At 36.6% G+C, this 24,878-nt stretch overlaps 1 protein-coding gene across 1 annotated transcript in view; it reads left to right on the plus strand.

Moving 5' to 3' along the window:
* LOC106710217 (kinesin-like protein unc-104) overlaps positions 1–24,878 on the plus strand; it is an 80,258-nt gene extending 55,380 nt beyond the window's left edge. The window contains exons 13-39 of the mRNA XM_045681298.1: positions 2,568–2,696; positions 2,979–3,179; positions 3,322–3,479; positions 3,750–3,912; positions 5,068–5,234; positions 5,557–5,671; positions 6,803–6,936; positions 7,691–7,902; positions 11,040–11,177; positions 11,512–11,642; positions 12,076–12,264; positions 12,695–12,881; positions 12,967–13,057; positions 13,129–13,227; positions 13,383–13,595; positions 14,330–14,468; positions 14,575–14,695; positions 14,833–14,935; positions 15,236–15,407; positions 15,942–16,054; positions 20,202–20,330; positions 20,670–20,847; positions 21,309–21,465; positions 21,894–22,080; positions 23,003–23,139; positions 23,925–24,026; positions 24,727–24,878. Of these exons, the coding sequence (XP_045537254.1) occupies positions 2,568–2,696; positions 2,979–3,179; positions 3,322–3,479; positions 3,750–3,912; positions 5,068–5,234; positions 5,557–5,671; positions 6,803–6,936; positions 7,691–7,902; positions 11,040–11,177; positions 11,512–11,642; positions 12,076–12,264; positions 12,695–12,881; positions 12,967–13,057; positions 13,129–13,227; positions 13,383–13,595; positions 14,330–14,468; positions 14,575–14,695; positions 14,833–14,935; positions 15,236–15,407; positions 15,942–16,054; positions 20,202–20,330; positions 20,670–20,847; positions 21,309–21,465; positions 21,894–22,080; positions 23,003–23,139; positions 23,925–24,026; positions 24,727–24,856 (3,995 nt within the window). The 3' untranslated portion in view covers positions 24,857–24,878. The remainder of the gene's footprint in view (positions 1–2,567; positions 2,697–2,978; positions 3,180–3,321; positions 3,480–3,749; positions 3,913–5,067; positions 5,235–5,556; positions 5,672–6,802; positions 6,937–7,690; positions 7,903–11,039; positions 11,178–11,511; positions 11,643–12,075; positions 12,265–12,694; positions 12,882–12,966; positions 13,058–13,128; positions 13,228–13,382; positions 13,596–14,329; positions 14,469–14,574; positions 14,696–14,832; positions 14,936–15,235; positions 15,408–15,941; positions 16,055–20,201; positions 20,331–20,669; positions 20,848–21,308; positions 21,466–21,893; positions 22,081–23,002; positions 23,140–23,924; positions 24,027–24,726) is intronic.

Below are 24,878 nucleotides of genomic sequence, written 5' to 3' on the forward strand. Positions count from 1 at the left end.
GTTGCCAGATCCAAAAATATATACAATCATTTTGGACATTCCTCTGGCAACCCCACACATGAGAATATAAAGAGCAATCTCGCACCCTTATTCCAGTGCTTGTGGCGTTGTACGAATTATATAGTATTTATAATTAAAACAGTCACTTCATAATTGTTTCAAATATTATGGAGTGATTTAATCTTTAAAAAAAAAATTTTTATATAAAGCGCTTACGTCATTGTTTTCGTGTTGAATTCATTACATATATTTTTATTAGATATTTACTCGATGTGATTTTTTTTCTTTGCGTTTCGAAAAATATAGTTGAAATCGCTGAGCATTTTAGCTTCAAGCCTCAAGGCTTGTTTTTATATATATAAAACATGCTGTAGCTGGCAACAAAATAAAAAAAAACTTTTTTTTTATATATTAGGTCCTTACATATGAAATTGGCGTTTTGTATGGGAGGAACAAAAAGTCGAATATTTTTAATATAATATATTTAATTAATCAAAGTATGAACCATTATTTTCTATGCACTTTTGCCATCTCATAGGTAGTTCATTGATCCCTTTACTAAAAAAACCAGTCGGACGGGAATCAATAAAATCTTTGAAAGCGATTTGGACTGCCCCATCGGAGTTGAATTTTTTCCCTTGCAAGAAGTTATCCAAATTTCGAAAAAAATGGTAATCTGTTGGAGCAAGGTCCGGGGAGTACGGAGGATGTCTTAGACTTTCCAATTGAAGCTCTTCTAATTTAGTAGCCGTCTGTTGCGCAGTGTGTGGTCTAGCGTTGTCATGAAGCAGCAGTGGCGTGGAGCGATTGACCAGCCTAGGTTGTTTAGCCGCTAGCTTTTCCATCATGGTTTGCAATTGCTGACAATAGACATCAGCCGTAATAGTCTGGCCAGATTTGAGAAAACTGTAATGAACAATACCGGCACTAGTCCACCAAACGCTTACAAGTAACTTTTTTGGGGTTAATTTTCGCTTGGGGCAGGATTTGGCTGGCTGGCCAGGATCCAACCATTGCGCTGAGCGCTTCCGATTATCGTAAAGAACCCATTTTTCATCACAGGTAATGATTCGGTTTAAAATACCTTCATTATTGTGCCGGTTTAGTAATGTAACGCAACAGAGGACGCGCGTTTGCCGGTTTGCTTCAGTCAATTCGTGAGGTACCCACCTTTCAAGCTTTTTAATCTTCCCAATTTGCTTCAAGTGAATTAAAACAGTTTTATCACTAACATCGCAGCCTGCAGCTAACTCGGACGTGGTTTGCGATGGATCCGCTTCCACAATAGCCTTCAACTCTTCATTATCAACTTGAGTCTCAGGCCGTCCACGGGGCTTGTTCTGCAGATCGAAATTTCCAGAACGAAAACGTTGGAACCAAAAACGAACTGTGTTTTCTTTTGCAACACGACTGCCATACACATCATTCACCCTTCGAGTCGTTTCCGCAGCACTAGTGCCACGGCGGAACTCGTACTCGTAAATAATGCGATATTTTAAGTTTTCCATTTTGTAAAATGAGTGACGCAAACAGAAAAAAACAGAAGAAAAAAAACAAATGAATGACGGTCATCGAACCACAAATACATGAGTCTATAGCTGTACAAATTTGAATTTGGAATTCCTTACCAAAGAGGAGAAATTCGTGATTAAAGTGGCCAGTACGAAAAACGCCAATTTCATATGTAAGGACCTAATATTTGCATACAGTTTATGAAAATGCTCAGTTATGTATATTTTATATTAAAACCGTGCGCGGCCAATTATAAATGCAAAATATTGGCCATTAGCAAATGAAATATTGCAAATGCAAAGATTAAACGATTCAAAGATTATACGATTAAAAAAAAGAAATGTCTATGCCTAGAGGTCGCGGACGGAAGTTTTTGTGTCAATATGTGTTGCTACAAAAAAAAAAAGCTTAATAGCTTTCGTCAAGCATTTGCATGTATCCCGTATAAATAAAATAATTGTTCTTTTCTAATATTGAATTATATTTAAAAGAACAATAATATAGATTTTTTAATCTGTGCGGTAAACCTAGTTTTTTTTTCTATTGTACAACATTAAAATTAAAATATGTTTTAAAAGGAAGAAAAAACTAAAAACTATGCTAAAGGACGAATTAATTATTTTTAGTATAAATTACAAAAAAAAGTTTCTTAATAAAAACCTGATCATGTCACATAATAAGTTAATGGGGATTGTCAATTCCAATAGAATTGTTAATCGAGGTTGCAAAAGTTATACAAAAACTGCATTTGGTAAATTGTACCGTTCACTACATGGCACAGAATATATTCGGTAAATTTATGGTACGTATTTGGTGGAAGTCTTAACAGTTAAGATGCTTAAGTTAAAATAACTGTTAACAAATTACCCTTTAATAGTACCAAGCAATTTAAATGGTTATGCGAAAATGCTAAAAAATAGTAGAATACAGTGAAATGTCAACTTGAAAGTACTGTATTCTGCTATTTTTAATAAAAATATCAAATATTATTTTTGTAGCCTTTTATTTATAGCTATCCTTGTCTATAATAATTTAAATGTAACGTGTTAAAACAGCGGAGGAGACATCGCCGGCGCGCAAGAAGAGCGAGGAGGCGGTGTTGTCGCCCAAGTTGTCGCGCGCTGCTACCACCATAGCTGAAGAGGCAGTTGATCAGTTGCAGGCTTCAGAGAAACTTATTGCCGGTATGTATTTAAGATCTACATTGAAATCCAACGATTTTGATTATTGTATCCATAAATCATAGAGTTATCAACTAAATAGATTTATTTTATTTCAAGGAGAATATAAAAATAGTGTTTTAACAAGATGGCAAAATAGTTCCACATATACCTATGGACAAAAAAAGGGACAGATAGAAGAGATTTTCTTTTCATGTCTATTCTTTCCTTTGTTAGATTATTTATGTTTTTCGTTGTTAGAAAGGCTTCGAATATTTAATTTTATCGATTTATTTTTGGCAACAGAACTAAATGAAACTTGGGAGGAGAAACTGAAGCGTACGGAACAGATCCGTGTGCAGCGGGAGGCTGTGTTCGCGGAGATGGGCGTGGCCGTCAAAGAGGGCATCACTGTGGGCGTGTACTCGCCCAAGAAGACGCCCCATCTCGTCAACTTGAACGAAGACCCTAATCTATCTGAATGTCTCATATATTATATTAAAGATGGTGAGTTACAAGTTGTTATTCTCTTAAAATATGATGCTATACAAATTAAATATCTATTTTTTCACCTACCCTTGTTTTATTTAATATCAAACATGGTGTCACACTGACTTGTAGCACATTTTTTTTTATTTCTCCATGTAAGGTGTGACTCGCCTGGGTACATCGGAGGCGAATGTGCCACAAGACATCCAGTTGTCAGGTTCACACATCCTCAGCGAGCATTGCATATTCGAGAACACAGATGGTGTTATCTGCCTCATCCCGCATCATGGCGCACTCGTATATATCAACGGACGTGAGGTACGTTCGGTAACTTCGTCTGTTTATAATCGGACTAGGTATATTGTGTAAACTAACAGCGAAATAATTTTTGTTGACAGTTGTACGTGTTTTCATTGACATTTCTGTTTTTGTGGAGGTTATTTTTAAATATGAAAAATCTACACTGAGGGTCTCTCTTAATAAAATAACTTCTCTGAGTGCGGGAATAAAGTGTTATTAGACTTTTTTTTTTCTCTAAAGAGAGGTAAAATGATAATGTACGTTGTGTAATTGAGTTATTTGGTTCAGGTGCATGAGCCAATAATCCTGAAGACTGGTTCCCGAGTGATCTTGGGCAAGAACCACGTGTTCCGGTTCACACATCCCGGACAACGATACGAGCCCTCCAACATCGCCAGCAAGGAGATCACAGACACCAATAATACGGAGATTATTGAAACTAATAACGACGGTAAGTTTACTTATCCAAAAAAAAAAACTATAACCCGATTCACGTCAAGATGGGTAGAGAAAAATCACAAACATTAACAAATGCTAAGAAAATACAAATTACTTTGTGAACTGTAGTCATAGTAATGACTTCCGTCAAATTTTACTCAAAAAAAATAATCGAAAATAAGTATTTATTTAGTTAATAATTCATAAATTATATATATAAAAAAATTAAAAAGAAAATAGTTTTTAAATCATTAGAATAACGTATAACGTAATAAAAACTATGACATATGACAGATGACAGCTGACTCTTGACGCTAACGCCACCTATTTAATCTATTCGGTTTTTTTTTGTCGATTCATGGTTGTTGTTGGTTTCGATAAATAATATTAAGATCGGTATAAGTCTATCTCTGGCATTGATTCCAAAATGTCAAGTATTCTCGAATGACAGGAATTAAATTCAAGGCATAATAACTTCTATAGTCCGGTCGCGGAGCAGGAAGAATTTCGTACAATGACCTCTTTACCTACTGACAGAGGTTACAAACGTTAGTGCGGTTTACATGAATTATTTGAAGGAGAAAGAAAATTTACCAACTTATAATATATAGTTATTATTATTATATAAATTATTTATTTAGATTTAATAATACAAGTAATAAATATCTAGACAAGTATCTAATAATAAAAATTCCTTTTCGGTAATCTTTTTAACGGAGCCCATAAAATTTTTACAATTTACAATCCCTGAGGACGGCGGCCTTTGTTTCTGTGCGAGCGAGACTCACTGTATTTACGCGGGAGTGACAGAGACAGGCAATGCGAGTTCAATGTACGAAATTCTTCGTGCTCCGCGACCGGACTATAGAAGAAATGTAACAATAGGGGGTTTACTGGAAAAAAGTATGGAAATGACTTTTCTAGTTTGACCCCTACCAACACTCCTACTCACATTTAAGACAATCCTTTATTAATGTTATAAAATCTATCTCTTTTCCTAGATAATATCCTATAAGGTGTTAACTTCAACTTGTTAGTCTCATCTACTTCGCTTTGTCTTCGAAATCTTCGTCTGACTTTCAGAACTACATATTTTCTTTCTACTTTTGGATCTGTCCCTGGATCTTCTTTCAATCATCATTTACGAATACCTTGGTGTTTGGTACAGAAGGCAAGGATGGTGAGAACATAGATTGGGACTTCGCACAGTGCGAGCTGCTGGAGAAGCAGGGCATAGACCTGAAGGCGGAGATGCAGAAGCGGCTTCTCGCCCTCGAGGAACAGTTCCGTAGAGAGAAGGAGCACGCCGACCAGCAGTTTGAGGAGCAGAGGAAGGTATGACTAAAGCATTCAATATCTGTTCATTTTACTTTTCTAATATAAAAAATGGACGTATGGATGTTTTTAACGTTACTCAAAACCTCTGAACAAGTTTGAATGTATGTATCAGAGATATATTACAGTATAAAAAAAAACTTAATAAGTAGTCTGTGTGTTCATCCAGACTATGTTCTACATCTGTGTCTAATTTCATCAAGATCCATCATGATTTGTAACATCCATCCATCCATCCATCCATTTAAACTTTCGCATTTATAATATTAGTAAGATTCTATTCTATTCTATAAATTTCTTACTTTTGTTGACATTTGTACAGAACTACGAGGCCCGTATCGACGCTCTGCAGCGTCAGGTGGAGGAGCAGAGCGTCACCATGTCCATGTACAGCTCCTACACTCCTGAGGACTTCCACAACGATGAGGATATATTTGGTGAGTTCACAAATAAATATCAAGGTATATCCACACCAGAGTGGTATTAAATTGATTGTGGATGGATAAAGAACAATTTGACAAAATTAATCGGTTTTTTAATTTTTTTTGTAAATTAAATTCTGGTACGGTTATACCATAAATAAAAAGTTACAATTTATAGGTTTTTTTATGTTTCCTAATAATAATAATGTCATACAATATTATGCATGGTGTTAAAAAGTAAATTGGGAATGCGTATGATTGCGCATGCAACATCTTTTTTTGAGAATTCGATCATAAGAACAATTTAGCATATTTTTTGGATAATTGTTTAAAAAAAAAACGTTTGTATCACCTTCGATTTTTACTCCATTATATGCTTGCATAATATGACTGGAATATAAAAGTTTTCACAATTTTGATCAATTAGTTTACTAGTTGCTGAAAACATCTCATTAAAATTACAGTCAATTCATTCATGTTTTTTTTAGTATTTAATATTTTACGTAGAATTTACCTAATAAACCATGTCATTCAATTCAAGTTAGCAACATAACTTACAGTTCTCCATAATAACATCGTTAATATTTTTTTTAATTCTATTATTTTTAACATATAAACGTAGCTGGGATTATATTAAAAAAAAAGGCATTGAAATTTTTTTTAGGCAATTTTAAAATTATTTTTGTCAAAAATAAACCAAAACTAAATTATTTAAACTTTCGTGAAACATAAACTTAATATAAAAGGACTAACCACGCATTTATCTAATGTCAATTTCAAATCCATCGATGACTCTCCTACAGGTTGATTGGAAAGGGTACTATTTCACCCGACCCTTCTCTCTTTGGAAAAATATAAGAACTTCAAAGATTCAATCGAACAAGAAATATTTTGCTATACTTTCGTGAAACATAAACTAAATATAAAACGGATAACATTCACACATTTATTCCATGTCAATTTCAAACCCATCGATGACTCTTCTACAGGATGATTGGAAAGGGTATTTCATAGACTTGACCCTTCTCTCTTTGGAAAAGTATGAGAACTATTTTGCGGGTAGTTGTGAATTCCCAGCTAGGTGTGGTAGTTTACATGAGTAATGCATGATTGTATGGTAACGTATTGTCGGTTTGGTCCATATAGTGAACCCCCTGTTTGAGACAGAGTGTTGGTCGGCGCGCGAGGTCGGCCTGGCCGCGTGGGCGTTCCGCAAGTGGAAGTACCACCAGTTCACCTCGCTACGAGACGACCTCTGGGGCAATGCTATATTCTTGAAGGTAAATATGTTACTTAGAACATACAGTTATCGTTTAGTTAAAGGTTAAATTTGATCTATTAAAGGAAACATCAAATAGGAAGAAAATCCTTTACCTATGTAGATATCAGCATGATTAAGTAGAGGAAGTAGCACTAAATATAACATAGATAAAAAAACACTTAATTTTATATACTAAGTACTAAGTAATCTGTGGTTATAACAATAATTTTTAACAAATTTCATTTCTTAAAAAAAAAACAAAAATAAATGTAAACTTCATAAATGATTTATAAAAAAATGAAAAAAGGAATACATTTTTGAAATCATGTATATAATCTTTGACATTTGACATCCCGCTCTTGGTGCTAGCGCCACCTACTTAGAGTTTTCAGTTCTTCCCATTGTTTAAAATGATTAGATGAAGTCAGTTTTTTTATATAAAATCACTTTGAATTTCATAGCAATGCTCTCTTTGTTTATAACAAAATTTTTAAAACTAGCTTTTACCCGCGACTTCGTCCGCGCGGAATAAAAAATAGAAAACGGGGTAAAAATTATCCTATGTCCGTTTCCTGGTTCTAAGCTACCTGCCCACCAATTTTCAGTCAAATCGATTCAGCCTTTCTTGAGTTATAAATAGTGTAACTAACACGACTTTCTTTTATATATATAGATAAATAAATATAAATGTAACTGAAAAAAACATAAAACTCCTTTTCCCAATCAAACATTAACATCAATTTTTAAGCACTTCAAAGCCATACAATTTACAGGAAGCTAACGCAATATCAGTGGAACTCCGCAAGAAGGTGCAGTTCCAATTTACCCTACTCACTGACACTCCCTACTCCCCCCTGCCGGGAGAGTTGGCACCACGAGATGATGCAGATGACGAATACCGACCTGGAGCACCAACTGTAGTCGCTGTCGAAGTCACTGATACGAAGAATGGAGCCACACATTACTGGACATTGGAGAAACTACGGTATGTCTTATATTGTGTTATTTTTAATAGGTATAACAATATTCAAACTTTATAGATGCTTGTGGTTCATAAGCGCACACCAGAGAATCTCCCTTTCTTTCAGTCTGCCTCTTCTGTGCTTCGTTCGTGTATCATATAATGCATATGTTGACTGTAAGATACTAAAAGTTGTACTATTACATAACGTCTTTTTTGAATTCAAGCCGCTATAAAGTTTGAAAGGAACTATACATGTTAGAATGTTTTGTGAAGGCGTAAAATTCTTAGTAAAGGTTTATTTTAAAAGTTCTGCGTGTGTTAATATTAGCTGATTAATAAATTAGTGTAGGATATGTTAATAGGTGTTTAACTTTATATATATTAAAATTATGAGATTTATCAAATTCGAAATAGATGCATGACTCAAACAATTTCGTCAGAAAATAAATTTAGACAAATAAAACTAGATATTTTATAAATACGTAAGACTCGAATGAAATGTTAAATAAATAAAGTGATTAAATTAATAAAATAAATTGATTCAACAATTAATTATTAGAAATAACTTATAATTTTTAGTACTCTTTTTTCAATGTTATAAATTTATTTTAATATTTGTAACACTGTAAATAAGTTTGAAAAGTTTAGTTCAATAAATATTTAATTTCAATGAATTCATTACACTTGCTTCTTTTTGAAACTTTATTTTGAACTTAATTATTTTATTAGCTTTTATTATTACAATTTATTTCTTTCGTCTTTTAATCTTTTTACTTTTATTCTATCTTTTGTTGATTTATTTTATTTTTGCTATAGCTATTTCGTATATTATTATTTTTCGATAAAATTATAAAACTATATTTTCAAATCAAATTAAGGTGAGTATTAAGTTTAAAATATAAATATTATGGTGTAAATTCTAAATATCTATAGAGGCGAAGTTTAAATATTATTGTGCTTATTAATTGTTTGCAGCTTAGTATTTTTTGTTGCTTATAATTGTTTAAAGGTTGCTTTATTTCTACATCTGGCTTTATATATCATGCTATATACATTTCTTATTTTATACATACATTATTATTTTTAAACATTATTAACGCAAGGCTGACAATAATTTCATTTCATTTCACACGTTTTAAAAAGTTGATATAGGAAGTGATATAAATGAACAATTTTGGAATACGAAGAAAGAATGCTTAGGTTTTCGGTTTTTTTTAAGAATTTGATCTAATTTATGAAGATATATATAAGTGTACGAAAAGTCAAATGTTTATTACATACCTAAAAAGAAAATGGAAAGACAAATGGCGTTGTTTAAATAAAAGGGGAAAGTGTAAGACCAGTAAGGAAAAAGGGGCAGTGGTATATGGCGGTGTATTGTCCGTAGCCACCGCTTGGAGCTCATGCGTCAGATATACAACATGAACGAGACGTGCGGGGAGGAGGAGGACGTGTCCCCCTCTCTGCCCGCGCTCCCCGCCCCGCCCTCGCCGGGGGAACCCGTCCTCGCCCCGCTCGCCCCCGCGCCCGCCCCGCACTCGCCCGACATACTGCAGTGCATATCTGCGTGCGCGCAGCAGACCAGACTCTCGCTAGCCAACCTGCTGCCCTCGAGGTTTGTGCGGGAGAAACGAACCAGTATAGCCTGACCCATGAAAACACCAAGCACCCGAACCCTCACGGCTCAATCTAACGTCACGTTCGAGTGCACTTAGCGAAATTAATTTAAAGAAGTGAATACTTTTGGAAGGAAAATCCTACCAGATTTGATTTAACAAACTGTTTTGTTTCTACCGAAGATGGTTTGATTTGTTTGTTGTTGAATTTGTCTCGGCTTCATTCGCAATATCACGCTTTCCGTGAACTTAACGGCTGATTGTTTTATTTTATAACTCAAAGCTCGAACAATTACGTCAACAAAATCCTGAATCCGTTTTAAAAATTCAATATACGCCTATTCGATATTTATGCAGTTGATGTTGTAACTTCATATAAAAAAAATGTTTTGCTTTGTATGTTGTAAAATCACATTTGAATCTGCGTTTGTGTACTGTCGAGGCTTTTGTCTACTGATCACTATAAATGGATAGGGGATTGCTTGGAAATGACAGCTTTTGCTTCGTTAAATGTTACGTGACAGATATTAGTTCGAATCCATACAAACCGCTATTATCAGAGCCAAAATGGTGAAGATCAAATAGGCACAAAATTATTTGTCTTAGAGCCATTCCATTTATAGAGGTCATTGCTTTTGTCATTAATTGTTTTTACACATACTTTAATGTAATATCATTACCATTTTGTACGTTTCGCAAATATTTATGTAGTGTTTTTTGCCATTATCTGTTTGCTTTATCTGTAATTGTAACTTTCTATGTTGACGTTAATTATAAAGCTGTAATACATAGATAAAAGGGTATTGATTTTTTATTGCCATGTATTTATAAGATTTTGGTTATTAAATAATAATACCATTAATGTTATGCTAATAGATTGTTAACAGGTTGTAATCTGCTTTTTAATATTGTTTTTTGCACGCTTTTGTATTTTAAATGTTTGGTAAAAATTGGTATAATTCGCAACATCTACTTTTTATATAATTTGGTAATTTTCTCAAGGGATCATTTTGATTAAAAAAATAAAATTAAATAAATATAAAATTGAATTTATACACAAGAATCAGCTTACTAAGCTAGCTTAGCACAACATACGGTTACTTAAGTGAATGTTTTTGTATGTCAGTTTTTTTTTTTGAAAAGGTGGCAAACGACCAAACGGTCATCTGAATTCGCTGAAATAGCAAGGCGACCGATGCCCATGGACATCCGCAAATGCAGATGTGTTGCCTACCTTTAATCAACGGAGAAGGGGACGTACAGAAAGAGGATATTTCCCCTTCCTATGCATCCCCTCCTCTGCCAAATCCACTTCCCCTTCCCATCCTTTTCTAATAAGAAAATATTGTGAAGGGGAAGAGGACTAAAATTTGGCCTCCGGCACCACACGCATCATACTGTACTTGGAATTACTTCCACTTGAGGCTTGTCTTCTGTGTGGTCGTGGTATACTACCCGGTGAGCCGACCAATTCGTGCAACAGATGTTGTTGTTGCTGGCGTCTACCACTGTTAGTATAGTGACATTGTCGTACATTCACAGACAAAGGTTGGAGCTGATGCGTGAGATGTACCACAACGAGGCGGAGTTGTCTCCAACATCACCCGACCACAACATTGAGTCTGTGACTGGAGGTGATCCGTTCTACGATCGCTTCCCCTGGTTCCGTATGGTTGGACGGTTAGTATTGTAACTGAACTAAATTAAACAACTTTTAACGACTGAATGAACGAATTGATTGACTATATGTTTTTTATTCATAATAATCACTCAGGTGTTTGGAATCCTAAGTCAGAGGTGACTAGAACATTGTCAACCACGATAATCCAGTGTGGGTTGACTTCATACATCTTTGAATTTCTTACGAAACTAAAACGAAAAATACATGTCGGGATTCGAACCCAAGAACTGCTGGTTACAAGTCAAATGCTTAACCCATGAGCCACTGATGCTCTTGATGATGATGTTTTTATTTTTTATTACTTAATTCTAAATGAATTTTATCGTTGTTTAGGAGCTTCGTTTACCTTTCGAACCTGCTATATCCGGTTCCTCTCATTCACAAAGTGGCGATAGTGAATGAGAAAGGAGACGTGAAGGGCTACTTGCGAGTGGCCGTGCAGGCTGTTATCGATACCGAAAAGAGTGAGTTAAATTCAATAATTAACAATTACCATGTACCCATTACTGAACGGGTCAATTTTTAAAGTTTCGTTGTGTAAGTTGTCAAAAATTTATACTTTCAACACTACAAAGGGTCTTTTTTTAACAAGTTTGCATTTAACTATTTGTAGAATTCATTGTTGTAATTCTGTTCTGAAATTAATTCTTAAGACTTAATTTTTATTTGTGTTTGGATAAGGGAGAGTTACATTTAGAAGCGAGAGTTACATTTAGTAGCCAGAGTTATTATCCGGTCTCGACGGATTAACTCCATAAGTGAGGATAATAAACTCGGGTTGAATAGAAACCTTTATAAGCGAGAGAAATATCGCGTTCCTCGGACTCTCGCTTATCCAGGTTTGACTGTATAACTCTTAAAAGATTTAAAAATGTTCACGTTTTGATGTCGCACCAGACAATGCGGAGTTAGCGGCGGGTGTGAAGCAATCCGCTAAGATATCGTTTGAAGACGAGGCAGCGCCCGCGCGCAGCCGCCTCAAGACTTTGTCCACACTTTCGGCTCTCTCCGCCGTTGACAAGAACAACGCTCTCAATCTGGAGGACCGCATCGCTGACGGACCAGACTCTAATATTAAAATAGAAGGTGATTATTACTATTTATTCTAAGGTGGCTATGAAAGAGATGATGTACTATTTCAGTGAATATTTATTAAACTTGTATATTTTTACACTAAACTTCAAAGTCGAAACGAATTACATATCATAATATGTTTAGTTATTTTCAGATAGTATATAGATAATTTAATTTATAATATCCTTAAGATATCTAATTCTTTTCCTTGGATGAATTGAATGGACACTTATCGACTCTGAGTGCGGCGTCACGTGATAAAACAATCCAGTATCCTGTACAAGGCAGATAACATTTTTACTAAAACAAAATTTGTTTTATAAAATAAAACAAAAACTCAAATAAAAATAAAAAAAAAACAATGAGGCAGTGTTAACAGTCCAATATCAACACTCCTTAAAGGTTTATATTAACACGGGTTTTGTTCTGTGCGTTGTGTCAGAGCTGGGTATGGGCGTGGGCGAGTGCGACGCTGACAGTGGGCGTGGCGACAGCTCGCTGGCCTCCGAGCTGAAGGAGGAGGAGCTGCCGGAGCACCTGGCTCCAGGTCGAGACTTCACCTTCCGCGTCACTGTGCTGCAGGCTCACGCCGTCTCCACGGACTATGCGGATGTCTTCTGCCAGTTCAAGTCAGTAACCACTGCCCGTACCTTAATATAAAAAATGTATTTTGAAACAGGCGGAGTTTTGTTCAATTGCTACGTTTTATTGCAGTTTCTTACATCGCAACGAAGACGCGTTCTCTACAGAACCTGTTAAGAACACTGGAAAGAATACGCCTCTCGGATTCTATCATGTACAAAATGTAAGTAGATTTTTTTTTATCATATATGCTTTCGTTTTTAATGGTTACTGACGTAAATTTTCATCTTGCAGATAACTGTACCGGTGACGAAATCATTCGTCGAATATATTAAGACGCAACCGATCGTTTTCGAAGTGTTCGGACATTATCAACAACACCCACTTCACAAGGTTAGTAATTTTGTAACTAAATTTTAAATTTCTAAATATTTTAAAGCAAACCATTTGAATTACAAAAAGCTTTTGGACAACTGTTATTGTTCATCATATCACCTACTTTTCAGAATGATGAAAGTTTAAGATATAACGAGGGAACTATGTCACAGGATGCGAAGCAAGATGGTCCAATGGCGGGTCGTACACCACCACGTCGTATGCTGCCACCATCTATCCCCATCTCGGCGCCCGTGCGCAGCCCCAAGTGGGGCGCGGCCAGTGTGGCCCCGCCCTGCTGCTCCTCCCATCTCCACTCCAAGCACGACCTTCTCGTCTGGTTCGAGATCTGCGAGCTCGCGCCCAGCGGCGACTACGTGCCTGCTGTTAGTATATTACACAAATAATTACACACATTACACATATAGACGCACAAATGACACATATGAACGCACGAATTACACATATGAAAGCACAAATGACACATATGAACGCACAAATTACACATATGAACGCACGAATTACACATATGAAAGCACAAATTACACATATGAACGCACAAATTACACATATGAACGCACAAATTACACTTATGAACGCACGAATTACACATATGAAAGCACAAATTACACATATGAAAGCACAAATTACACATATGAACGCACAAATTACACATATGAACGCACAAATTACCCTTATGAACGCACGAATTACACATATGAAAGCACAAATTACACATATGAACGCACGAATTACACATATGAAAGCACAAATTACACATATGAACGCACAAATTACACATATGAACGCACAAATTACCCTTATGAACGCACGAATTACACATATGAAAGCACAAATTACACATATGAACGCACGAATTACACATATGAAAGCACAAATTACACATATGAACGCACAAATTACACATATGAACGCACAAATTACACTTATGAACGCACGAATTACACATATGAACGCACACATTACACGTATGAACGCACAAATTACACGTATGAACGCACAAATTACACATATGAACGCACAAATAACCCATATAGTTGGAGACAGATGTTACACTGTCGAATGTTTGTACACTTGAGTGTCATTCATTGTGTGACAGGTTGTGGAGCACAGTGATGAGCTGCCGTGTCGCGGGCTGTTCGTGCTGCATCAGGGCATCCAGCGCCGCATCCGCATCACCATACTGCATGAACCCTCCTCAGATCTACAGTGGAGCGACGTTCGAGAACTCGTCGTTGGTAAGAACTGTTCTAGAATCTGCTCTCTTATTTCTATATTTCTCTCTCTCATATTTAAAATGATTATCACAAAGGTGTTGTAAATTACATTATTAATTTATACCAGGTCGTATCCGCAACACTCCTGAAGCCAACGAGGATTCGTCGGACGGTGACGAAGACGGCGCACTCTCACTCGGTCTTTTCCCTGGCGAACGACCTGCTCTAGACGATCGCGCCATATTCCGGTACATATCACAATTCTGAATAATATTTTATTGATTTAGATACAAGGATTTTGGCCAAATTTTGAGAACATGTTATAGTGACAAAAGGGTTTGAATCTTTAAAAAAAATATCGACCAAGTGAATTTGTTTGCGTTAGATTTGAGGCGGCGTGGGACAGCAGCCTGCACGGCTCACCCTTGCTCAATAGGGTCAGTGCCAACGGAGAGGTGGTCTACATCACGCTCAGTGCTTACCTCGAGGTAAAATATAGATATAAACTCCTAGAATATCTGAAGACTGGTAGACAGGCCTAAAGAAATGTCTAGGTTATACTGTGCAACATTTTGTACCAATGCACTAATTTTATATTTTACATTATCTTGTTATTGTTAATTTTCGTTATACCTGAGTAAAACGTATTATAAGATTCAAACTTTATAGGAGCTCGCATTGTACTGAGTTAGTCGCCCAGTTGTGGGCTTTAGACCCTTGGATAAAATCCACTAACATCTAAGATTGTATCACGAGCTTTCATAAAGTGTGTCTAACACTTTATTTAGGTGGAGAACTGTGGCCGGCCAGCCATCATCACCAAGGACCTGTCAGTGGTGGTGGTAGGTCGCGAACGTTCCGGGCGCTCGCTTCGCCGCGCTCTGTTCGGTTCGCGAACCGCGCGTGCTGATCATCTAACTGGAGTGTATGAGCTCAGCCTGCATCGCGCTCTCGAGCCCGGTATGTCACATACAGTACGACCGAACATTTAAACAACCTGGTCTAATAAGGAGTTGATTATGGCAACATTACAATGTTTACTTACCTATTATCTATATTTTTAACCTATGTAAAATTCTAGAACAAATTGCTAAATATTTAATAACAGCGCCATCTACATATCGGCCATATGTCTATATCAGGGATCCCCAAACTATTTTGGTGCTTGAGTAAACTAAGTGACCCCTTTTCCAAAATGAACCGTTACCACTGACCCCCCATGGACAAATTACCTACTTTTAAGATCAATTATTATTATTTTTTTCATTCTGACTTAGATCAATAGAAGAAGACAGAGTGAGAATTAGCAATGCTTTAAGTTCGATATCGACCACTTTGGGAATCCCTGATCTATATTAATAGTGAAAAGAAAGTGTTCCGAATAAAAAAATACCCTCAATGTTTTCGAGATTTCAATTTAATTTACAACATTCTCTTATTAAAGGGATTGTTTAATAAAAATTATTTAACAGTAATTATTTATCTTGAAAATAGGTGTACAACGTAGACAACGCCGGGTGTTAGACACTAGCGGCACATATGTACGCGGCGAGGAGAACTTGCACGGCTGGAGGCCACGCGGTGACTCTCTCATCTTTGACCATCAGGTAACATACATACATACAACTCATACAAAACTCATTAAAATCATACATACATCTAGTGAAAATATACATCTAGAAATGTTTAGCGGGAAGTTAAGTTCATACAATCAAATTTACTATTTATGTCATGGATGCATAAATGGATTATTATCAGATATAGAGTTAATAACGTTCTTTTACAACAATAAGGTTTTGGTCCAATCTTGTCTATGATAAATGTTTATTATTTGAAAGTAAATTGGGAGAGATATATAAATATAAAAAAATATATAGACTTGTATGATTTCACCCATTTTCAATTTTAACCAACATTCATATATTTAAAAATTTAATTATATAAAATCTGTTATTAATTTTTTGGCAATATATTTTGTAGTATACTCGCTGGAAATCTTTCTGTGTCAGAAGTTATACCATAAATAGAGATTATTTAATTAAATGTCAACTTTTGACTATCAAAGATTTGTAACGAGTACATTTGTAGATATTCACAGGCTTCATAATAATTGACGATTTCTTTATAAGAAACTAATAATGTGCTAGATAGTTTAGTATTAATATAATCCACGATATTTCTGCATTGGTTATTAAATAGCAACATTAACCGTTAGTTTTTGAGACCAGAATCTCTGTATAAAACATATCGTCATCCTTGTCATTATATTTGACGAAACAGAAATAATAACATGGTTTAAACGGAGTTTTTAGCCTCTGAAATCCACGGTAAATATTAGGTCCTTACATATGAAATTGGCGTTTTGTATGGGAGGAACAAAAAGTCGAATATTTTTTAATATAATATATTTAATTAATCAAAGTATGAACCATTATTTTCTATGCACTTTTGCCATCTCATAGGTAGTTCATTGATCCCTTTACTAAAAAACCAGTCGGACGGGAATCAATAAAATCTTTGAAGGCGATTTGGACTGCCCCATCGGAGTTGAATTTTTTCCCTTGCAAGAAGTTATCCAAATTTCGAAAAAAATGGTAATCTGTTGGAGCAAGGTCCGGGGAGTACGGAGGATGTCTTAGACTTTCCAATTGAAGCTCTTCTAATTTAGTAGCCGTCTGTTGCGCAGCGTGTGGTCTAGCGTTGTCGTGAAGCAGCAGTGGCGTGGAGCGATTGACCAGCCTAGGTTGTTTAGCCGCTAGCTTTTCCATCATGGTTTGCAATTGCTGACAATAGACATCAGCCGTAATAGTCTGGCCAGATTTGAGAAAACTGTAATGAACAATACCGGCACTAGTCCACCAAACGCTTACAAGTAACTTTTTTGGGGTTAATTTTCACTTGGGGCAGGATTTGGCTGGCTGGCCAGGATCCAACCATTGCGCTGAGCGCTTCCGATTATCGTAAAGAACCCATTTTTCATCACAGGTAATGATTCGGTTTAAAATACCTTCATTATTGTGCCGGTTTAGTAATGTAACGCAACAGTCGACGCGCGTTTGCCGGTTTGCTTCAGTCAATTCGTGAGGTACCCACCTTTCAAGCTTTTTAATCTTCCCAATTTGCTTCAAGTGAATTAAAACAGTTTTATCACTAACATCGCAGCCTGCAGCTAACTCGGACGTGGTTTGCGATGGATCCGCTTCCACAATAGCCTTCAACTCTTCATTATCAACTTGAGCCTCAGGCCGTCCACGGGGCTTGTTCTGCAGATCGAAATTTCCAGAACGAAAACGTTGGAACCAAAAACGAACTGTGTTTTCTTTTGCAACACGACCGCCATACACATAATTCACCCTTCGAGTCGTTTCCGCAGCACTAGTGCCACGGCGGAACTCGTACTCGTAAACAATGCGATATTTTAAGTTTTCCATTTTGTAAAATGAGTGACGCAAACAGAAAAAAACAAAAGAAAAAAAACAAATGAATGACGGTCATCGAACCACAAATACATGAGTCTATAGCTGTACAAATTTGAATTTGGAATTCCTTACCAAAGAGGAGAAATTCGTGATTAAAGTGGCCAGTACGAAAAACGCCAATTTCATATGTAAGGACCTAATATTAACTATGTTTTATTTCAAACTCATCCGTAATTGCCACATTTAGAAGATTGACCGGTTATATATCAAACGTGTTTGACAAATTTGTATGAACAAAAACGGCGAACAATGCCCTGTACTATACTAATAGTAAAAAAAAAACTAAGATATCTGGCCCGGTGATAGGCTCTGCTATTGCGGTTAGTATTGTCACAAATATAATATACTTGTATTCTACGAAAGAATAAATACAAGACAGGTCCAGTACAACTATTCTGTTACACTATTTTGACATTGACAGTTAGGTACTATTGAGCTAACATAATTTGACTTGTGCCCATCGAATCAGGATATCTTTATCGGTCTATATCAATAACTAGCTTTTACCCGCGACTCCGTCCGCGCGGAATAAAAAATAGAAAAAGGGGTAAAAATTATCCTATGTCCGTTTCCTGGTTCTAAGCTACCTGCCCATCAATTTTCAGCTAAATCAGTTCGACCGATCTTGAGTTATAAATAGTGTAACTAACACGACTTTCTTTTATATATATAGTATAGATTTGAAAGTGACATAAAGTTTGACTGACAGTTTGATCGTTGTCAATCAATATTGCCGTAACAAACTTTTAATTTCTGTTAATTAATTGCAGAAATATCGTGGTTAGAATAAAATGCTATATATTTTTGTTATATCACTGTATGACATATGAAAACTTTCTCCTCGCCAGAAGAAGCGTATCGTGCGTAAGCTGGTATATGATTGGCCGCAGGACGTTGTGGATAGCGCCCAGGTCCACAAATGTTTCCTTAGCTATTTAGTATGTGCGAACCTGCAATCTGCAATCATTCATCCGATCCGTTATCATTTACATACTAAATAGCTACCGAATTTATTTGTGTACTGGCACAATGTACTTCCTATTATATGCATAGTCTGTCCAGTATAACTTAAAATATAATTGCTTCCATATCTTTAAGTATTTTGTATATATATTCATCATCAGCTCACTATACGTCCCCACTGAGGGGTTTGGAGCCTACCCCAAGTTAGGGTTGATTAGGCCATAGTCAACCACTGGCCCAGTGCGGGTTGACTTCACACATATCATTGAGTTTCTTCTTAGATATGTGGCAGCATCACGATGTTTTCCTTCACCGTAAGAACGTCGGTTAAATGTACATATGTAATTCGAACCCAGGACCTGCAGATTGCAAGACAAGTGCTTAACATCTGAGCCACCGATGCCTTTATATATATATTTGTTTTCATTCTGTTTAAAATTATATACCAACATTGGGTCATTGTGGTCCAGTTATGGTCTAGTCAACTTTAATTTAGGGTAGGTTTCAAACCCCTCGTTGGGGACTTAAAAGCTGCTAACAAAATAGTGTTTCTATAGAGTCAATACCGACACTTTATTTTTCGTTTAAAACTAACCTCAAAATATCTTTAATAAATCTTTATCACTGGACAGATTATATATAAGCTTATCCCATATATATTTTAATCATTTAATAAATTATTCAATTGAAACGAGTTTTCTTACATATTACATAAAGCGAAAAATAAAAATATATGAATTTTCATAGTATATTAACTAAGAATACTCGGATCAATATTATACATATATTTTTATTTTTTTTAAATATATTTATATTACGTCATTCGGCTTATAACAATATCCAATCATAGATAAAAATCATCGCTTGTCACATAATAATCGATTGGCTTTCGTCTCTTTCATTAGTTTACTAACAATTTTAGTGCAAGATTATAACTTTCCAAATCATGGTTTATTTACTTTTTCTTTTAGTTGAATCGTCTTAATAGGAAATGTTAATCTATATTTTATATTTAATATGTTCTTTGCCCTAATTCTCTTGTCTACACTTTCATTTCTATCTTAAGTGTAGTCTGAAGTGAAAACGGTTAATTCTTTATATCGTTTAATTTAAATGTCTTTTTATTCTAAAAACAAGCATACCCTAGAATAAAGGGAGAGTGTCAATATCTCTTTAAAACGGCTCAAGCTTATATTTGCAATTCTTTGCACTAATCTTAAAGTACATTTATCATTCCTGGTGGTGGTTATTATTGTTAATTAAATACTGTATTCTTTTGTACTTCATGTAAATTATAATATTTGTGGTGCAGTGGGAGTTGGAGAAGATGACCCGACTGGAGCAAGTAGGTCGCACGCGGCACTTCCTCGCATTGCGTGAGCGTCTGCGTCACGGACACGAGAACACTGTCGCGCCCAATGACTTCACCAAGACGGAGAAGGTTTGTTATCTTAACCTGCTCTAAATCTGGAGGGTCGGCACAGTATGTACTACTCCTCCATACATCTCTATCAGCCGTCATATCTGAATTTACCCCCTTCTTACGCATATCCTCTTTCACACAATCCATCCATACTTTCTTTGGTCTTCCTCTACCTTTATAGCCACATTCAATCTCATCATCCCTCAGCATAACATGTCCAAATCACGCTAACCTTCTGCTCCTCAATTTCTCGATAACTGGCGCTACTTTCAAACTTCCTCTGATATACACATCATCATATATACATCTTCAATATGTAAAAGTACTACACAATAGCATTTTTGTTTTTTAACATAGGAGGTATGCAATATGGCGGCGAAGGCTGCGGGCGAGTGCGCACACGGCGGACACGGTGGACACGGCGCACACGGCGGCCACGCCCCGCACGTGCAGCACGCGGACGACGTGTACGAGCCCTGGGAGATGACGCCGCGTGAACGAGAGCTCGCTACTAAATACATCAAGCTTATACAAGGTACAAGAACATTTATAGACATTATTTTTACAAAACAAACTTAGTTTAGGAACTACAGATGAATTATACTTACTCTATTAATTATTAAAAATTCGCTTTGTGATGTTATGACTTTTTGCTTTGTGTTTAAATGTGGCACAGTCATTTTGCTGTGATATTACGTTTCAGGTTTTTGACAAATATACATCCAAACATTCGCATTTATAATATCACTAGCTGTCGTTCGCGACTCCCTCCGCGCGGAATTAAAAAAAAAAATAACTGAATTAGTAGCCTATGTGTTCTTCCGATCTATGTTCTACATCTGTACCAAATTTAATCAAGATCCGTTGAGCCGTTCTGGAGATACCTTCATACATCCATTCATCTATACATTCGCATTTGAAATTAAGTAAGAGTAAGATTAGATTTAATCTATTTTTTTTTTATTTATTGTTAATAATGTTTGTTCCGTGTTGCAGGGCGGATAGGTTCCGGATCTGGTGGTGCTGAAGGTGGTGCGGGTGCAGCGGGTGCAGGGGGTGCGGCCTCGCCAGCCAGCCCGGTGGACGAGGGTGTGTCTGCGGACATCTCCACCCCCAGTCTGCTCTCCTCCATACACAGCGCCAGTAGCTTCGAGTCAGTAGCTTTTATATATAGAAAAAGTTTTATACTTGAAGTAAAAAGTTGTGCCAATTGCAATTATATAAGTCAGTAGCTGTCGCCCGCGACTTCGTTCGTGCGGATTTAAAAAAGAAACTCAATTAGTAACCTACGCTCTATATCTATGCCAAATTTCATTGAGATTCGTTGAGCCATTTTGGGGATAACTTCAAACAAACATCCATCTATTCATCACTCGATCTAAACATATGCACTTATATTAGTAAGATAAATTGACAAGCTACTTTTTTAGTTATTTTTGTGCAAGTTTAACAGCAATTGATAAAGTATATTCGTAAATTTGTTTGGATCAAGTATTATACGTGTGTATTTAATGATGTTGATTATTAATTTAGGTATTTTTTATGTTAGTTTACGTCCAGCTATGTGTTGTTGTGATACAGACTGTGCTCCCCGGAGAGGTCGATGTTGGAGCGTGCAGTGGCAGCATGGGGCGGTGCTGGAGGTGGAGGTGCGGGCGCGCTGCTCGTGCCCGACTGCGAGGAGGTGCGCGTGTCCGCTGCAGTCGCACGTCGCGGGTACCTCAACGTGCTGCAGCACGGCACACATGGCTGGAAGAAGAGATGGCTGGTGAGCATGCACACGTACATGTACACGTACACGTTCACGTACACGTACACGTACACATATACGTACACGTACACCTACACGTATACGCACACATACATATACACGTACACGTATACGTACACATACACGTGCACGTACACGTATACGTACACGTACATGTACACATTACACGTACACGTACACGTATACGTATACGTACACATACACGTACACGTACACGTATACGTACACGTACATGTACACATTACACGTACACGTATACGTACACATACACGTACACGTACACGTATACGTACACGTACATGTACACATTACACGTACACGTACACGTATACGTATACGTACACATACACGTACACGTACACGTATACGTACACGTACATGTACACATTACACGTACACGTACACGTATACGTATACGTACACATACACGTACACGTACACGTATACGTACACGTACATGTACACATTACACGTACACGTACACGTATACGTATACGTACACATACACGTACACGTACACGTATACGTACACGTACATGTACACATTACACGTACACGTACACGTATACGTATACGTACACATACACGTACACGTACACGTATACGTACACGTACATGTACACATTACACGTACACGTACACGTATACGTATACGTACACATACACGTACACGTACACGTATACGTACACGCAAATGCAAAAGTAGATCTAAATGAGTAAGCGGTTTACTTGATGTTATTTGATGACGACTTGTTTTGTTATGCCAATATACTGGATAAGCGGGACCGGAGAAGTGGATAAGATAAATTCTCGCTTATCCAGGTTTGACTGTACGTATGTTCAATCGAGTGCAGCGGTTTTCGTTTAATACATTCAGTTTATGAGTAAGTAGCGTGTTAAGTAGATACTTGTGTATCAGGTTGTGCGGCGGCCGTACGTATTCATTTACCGAGATGAGAGAGACCCCATAGAGCGCGCTCTCATCAACCTCGCCAACGCTCACGTCGAGTACTCCGAGGATCAGGAGCAGATGGTGCGCATGCCCAACACATTCAGGTAACTACTGCTTATTATTGATATTTCAAATGTTTTATAATTAATAATTAGTAAAGAAAGAAAGATAAACATTTATTGCCACACAAAAAATAAATATAAAAACAAAAAAGAAAAAACACACACAAGGCACAAAGTTTAGTAAAAGGGAGCCAGCTCAGCTATGCAGGGACAGACTAAACGGCTCCTGCGCTTGTTTTCAGCTGGCAACTTTATAAAAAATAAAGAAAAAAAAAACAAAAAGATAGAATTAGATTAACAACAAACAATGATTTATAACATTGAGATAGCCCAAGCAAATTTAAAGTGTTTAAAATTACAAAGTTTTCTATGCAACATTTTACAAATTGTATCCAGTTCAAGTAACTGTGAGTAAGTAAAGTGTTGTAAGTTTTTTTACTTTCAACTACCTTACTTAACTACTTTACTTACCTTTAACAATAGTAAATTAATTATTAATTTATTCATAATGTTAGCAATATTAAAGTTTGGTTGGTTATGAAGCAATTCGTGTCATTTGTCCTCTGTCATGTCATTTATTTAGGCTATAATTTATTACTTTTTAAATTTAGAGGTTATTTGACACTAGCAGTTGCTCGCGAATCCGTCCGCGTGGAATTAAAAACAAAAGTAATAAGTAGCCTATGTGTACTTCCAGGCTATGTTCTACATCTGTGCCAAATTTCATCAAGATCTGTTTAGCCATTATGGAGATATCTTCAAACAAACATCTATCCATCCATACATTCACATGTATAATATTAGTAAGATACTGTTGTTTGTTGCAGTGTGGTGAGCAAGGAGCGCGGCTACTTGCTGCAGACGTTGGGAGACAAAGAAGTACACGACTGGTTGTATGCCATCAATCCACTGCTCGCTGGACAGATTAGGTAAGATTTATTCATCTGTATTTTTTTTTAATAAATTTTTCTTGTATGCTGTTAAATCAGCTGTGATCGGAGATCAATCCATGTCTGAAAAGTTCCTTATAACAGCTGCACTATACTTCCCCACTGAGGGGCTCGGAGCTTACCCCAAGTTAGGGTTGACTAGGCCATAGTCAGTCATAGTCAATTTCTTCTCAGATATGTGCAGGTTGCATCACAATGTTTTCCTTCACCGCGTCGGGTAAATGTACATATGTAAATTGAAACTTGAAAAACTTGGCGGGATTCGAACCCAGGACCTGTAGATTGCAAGTCAATTGTGCCTTATAATATAATTTTTCCGCTTTTAATAACCATTGCTAAATTTATTTCCATTTTATTTTGTGTGTATGTATGTATGTATGTTTTTACTTTGTTTCGTAGCGATTTGATTTCTAGTTTTAATTAAATAGATACATAATTATATTATATTTTATAACAAATATTCCCTTCACTGATGAAAGTTTCATAACAATATGAATAATATTCTTATCTGAGTACAAGAAAAAAAAATATTAAATTTAATACAAGGAATTGTATTTCAGTATTGAAGTTTACATTTCGTTTGTATTAATTCAGATAGGAATATTGTAACTTTCATAAGTAAAGGGTCATGAATGTAAGAAATCGCGTAAAAGAAGCAAAGTGAATATACACGCTCAAGGTGTGCGGGCACAGGTCGCGGTCAGCGCGGCGCGGCGACAGGCCGGCGCCAGCGACACCCGCCGCCGCGGCAGCCGCCATGGCTCACTGCCGTACTTAGACGTGTCGCCAGACCCGCTAGCGGACATTGACACGGCTCACACACTACCCGCT

The sequence above is a fragment of the Papilio machaon genome, chromosome 15, assembly GCF_912999745.1.
Source record: "Papilio machaon chromosome 15, ilPapMach1.1, whole genome shotgun sequence".
NCBI lineage: Eukaryota > Metazoa > Arthropoda > Insecta > Lepidoptera > Papilionidae > Papilio > Papilio machaon.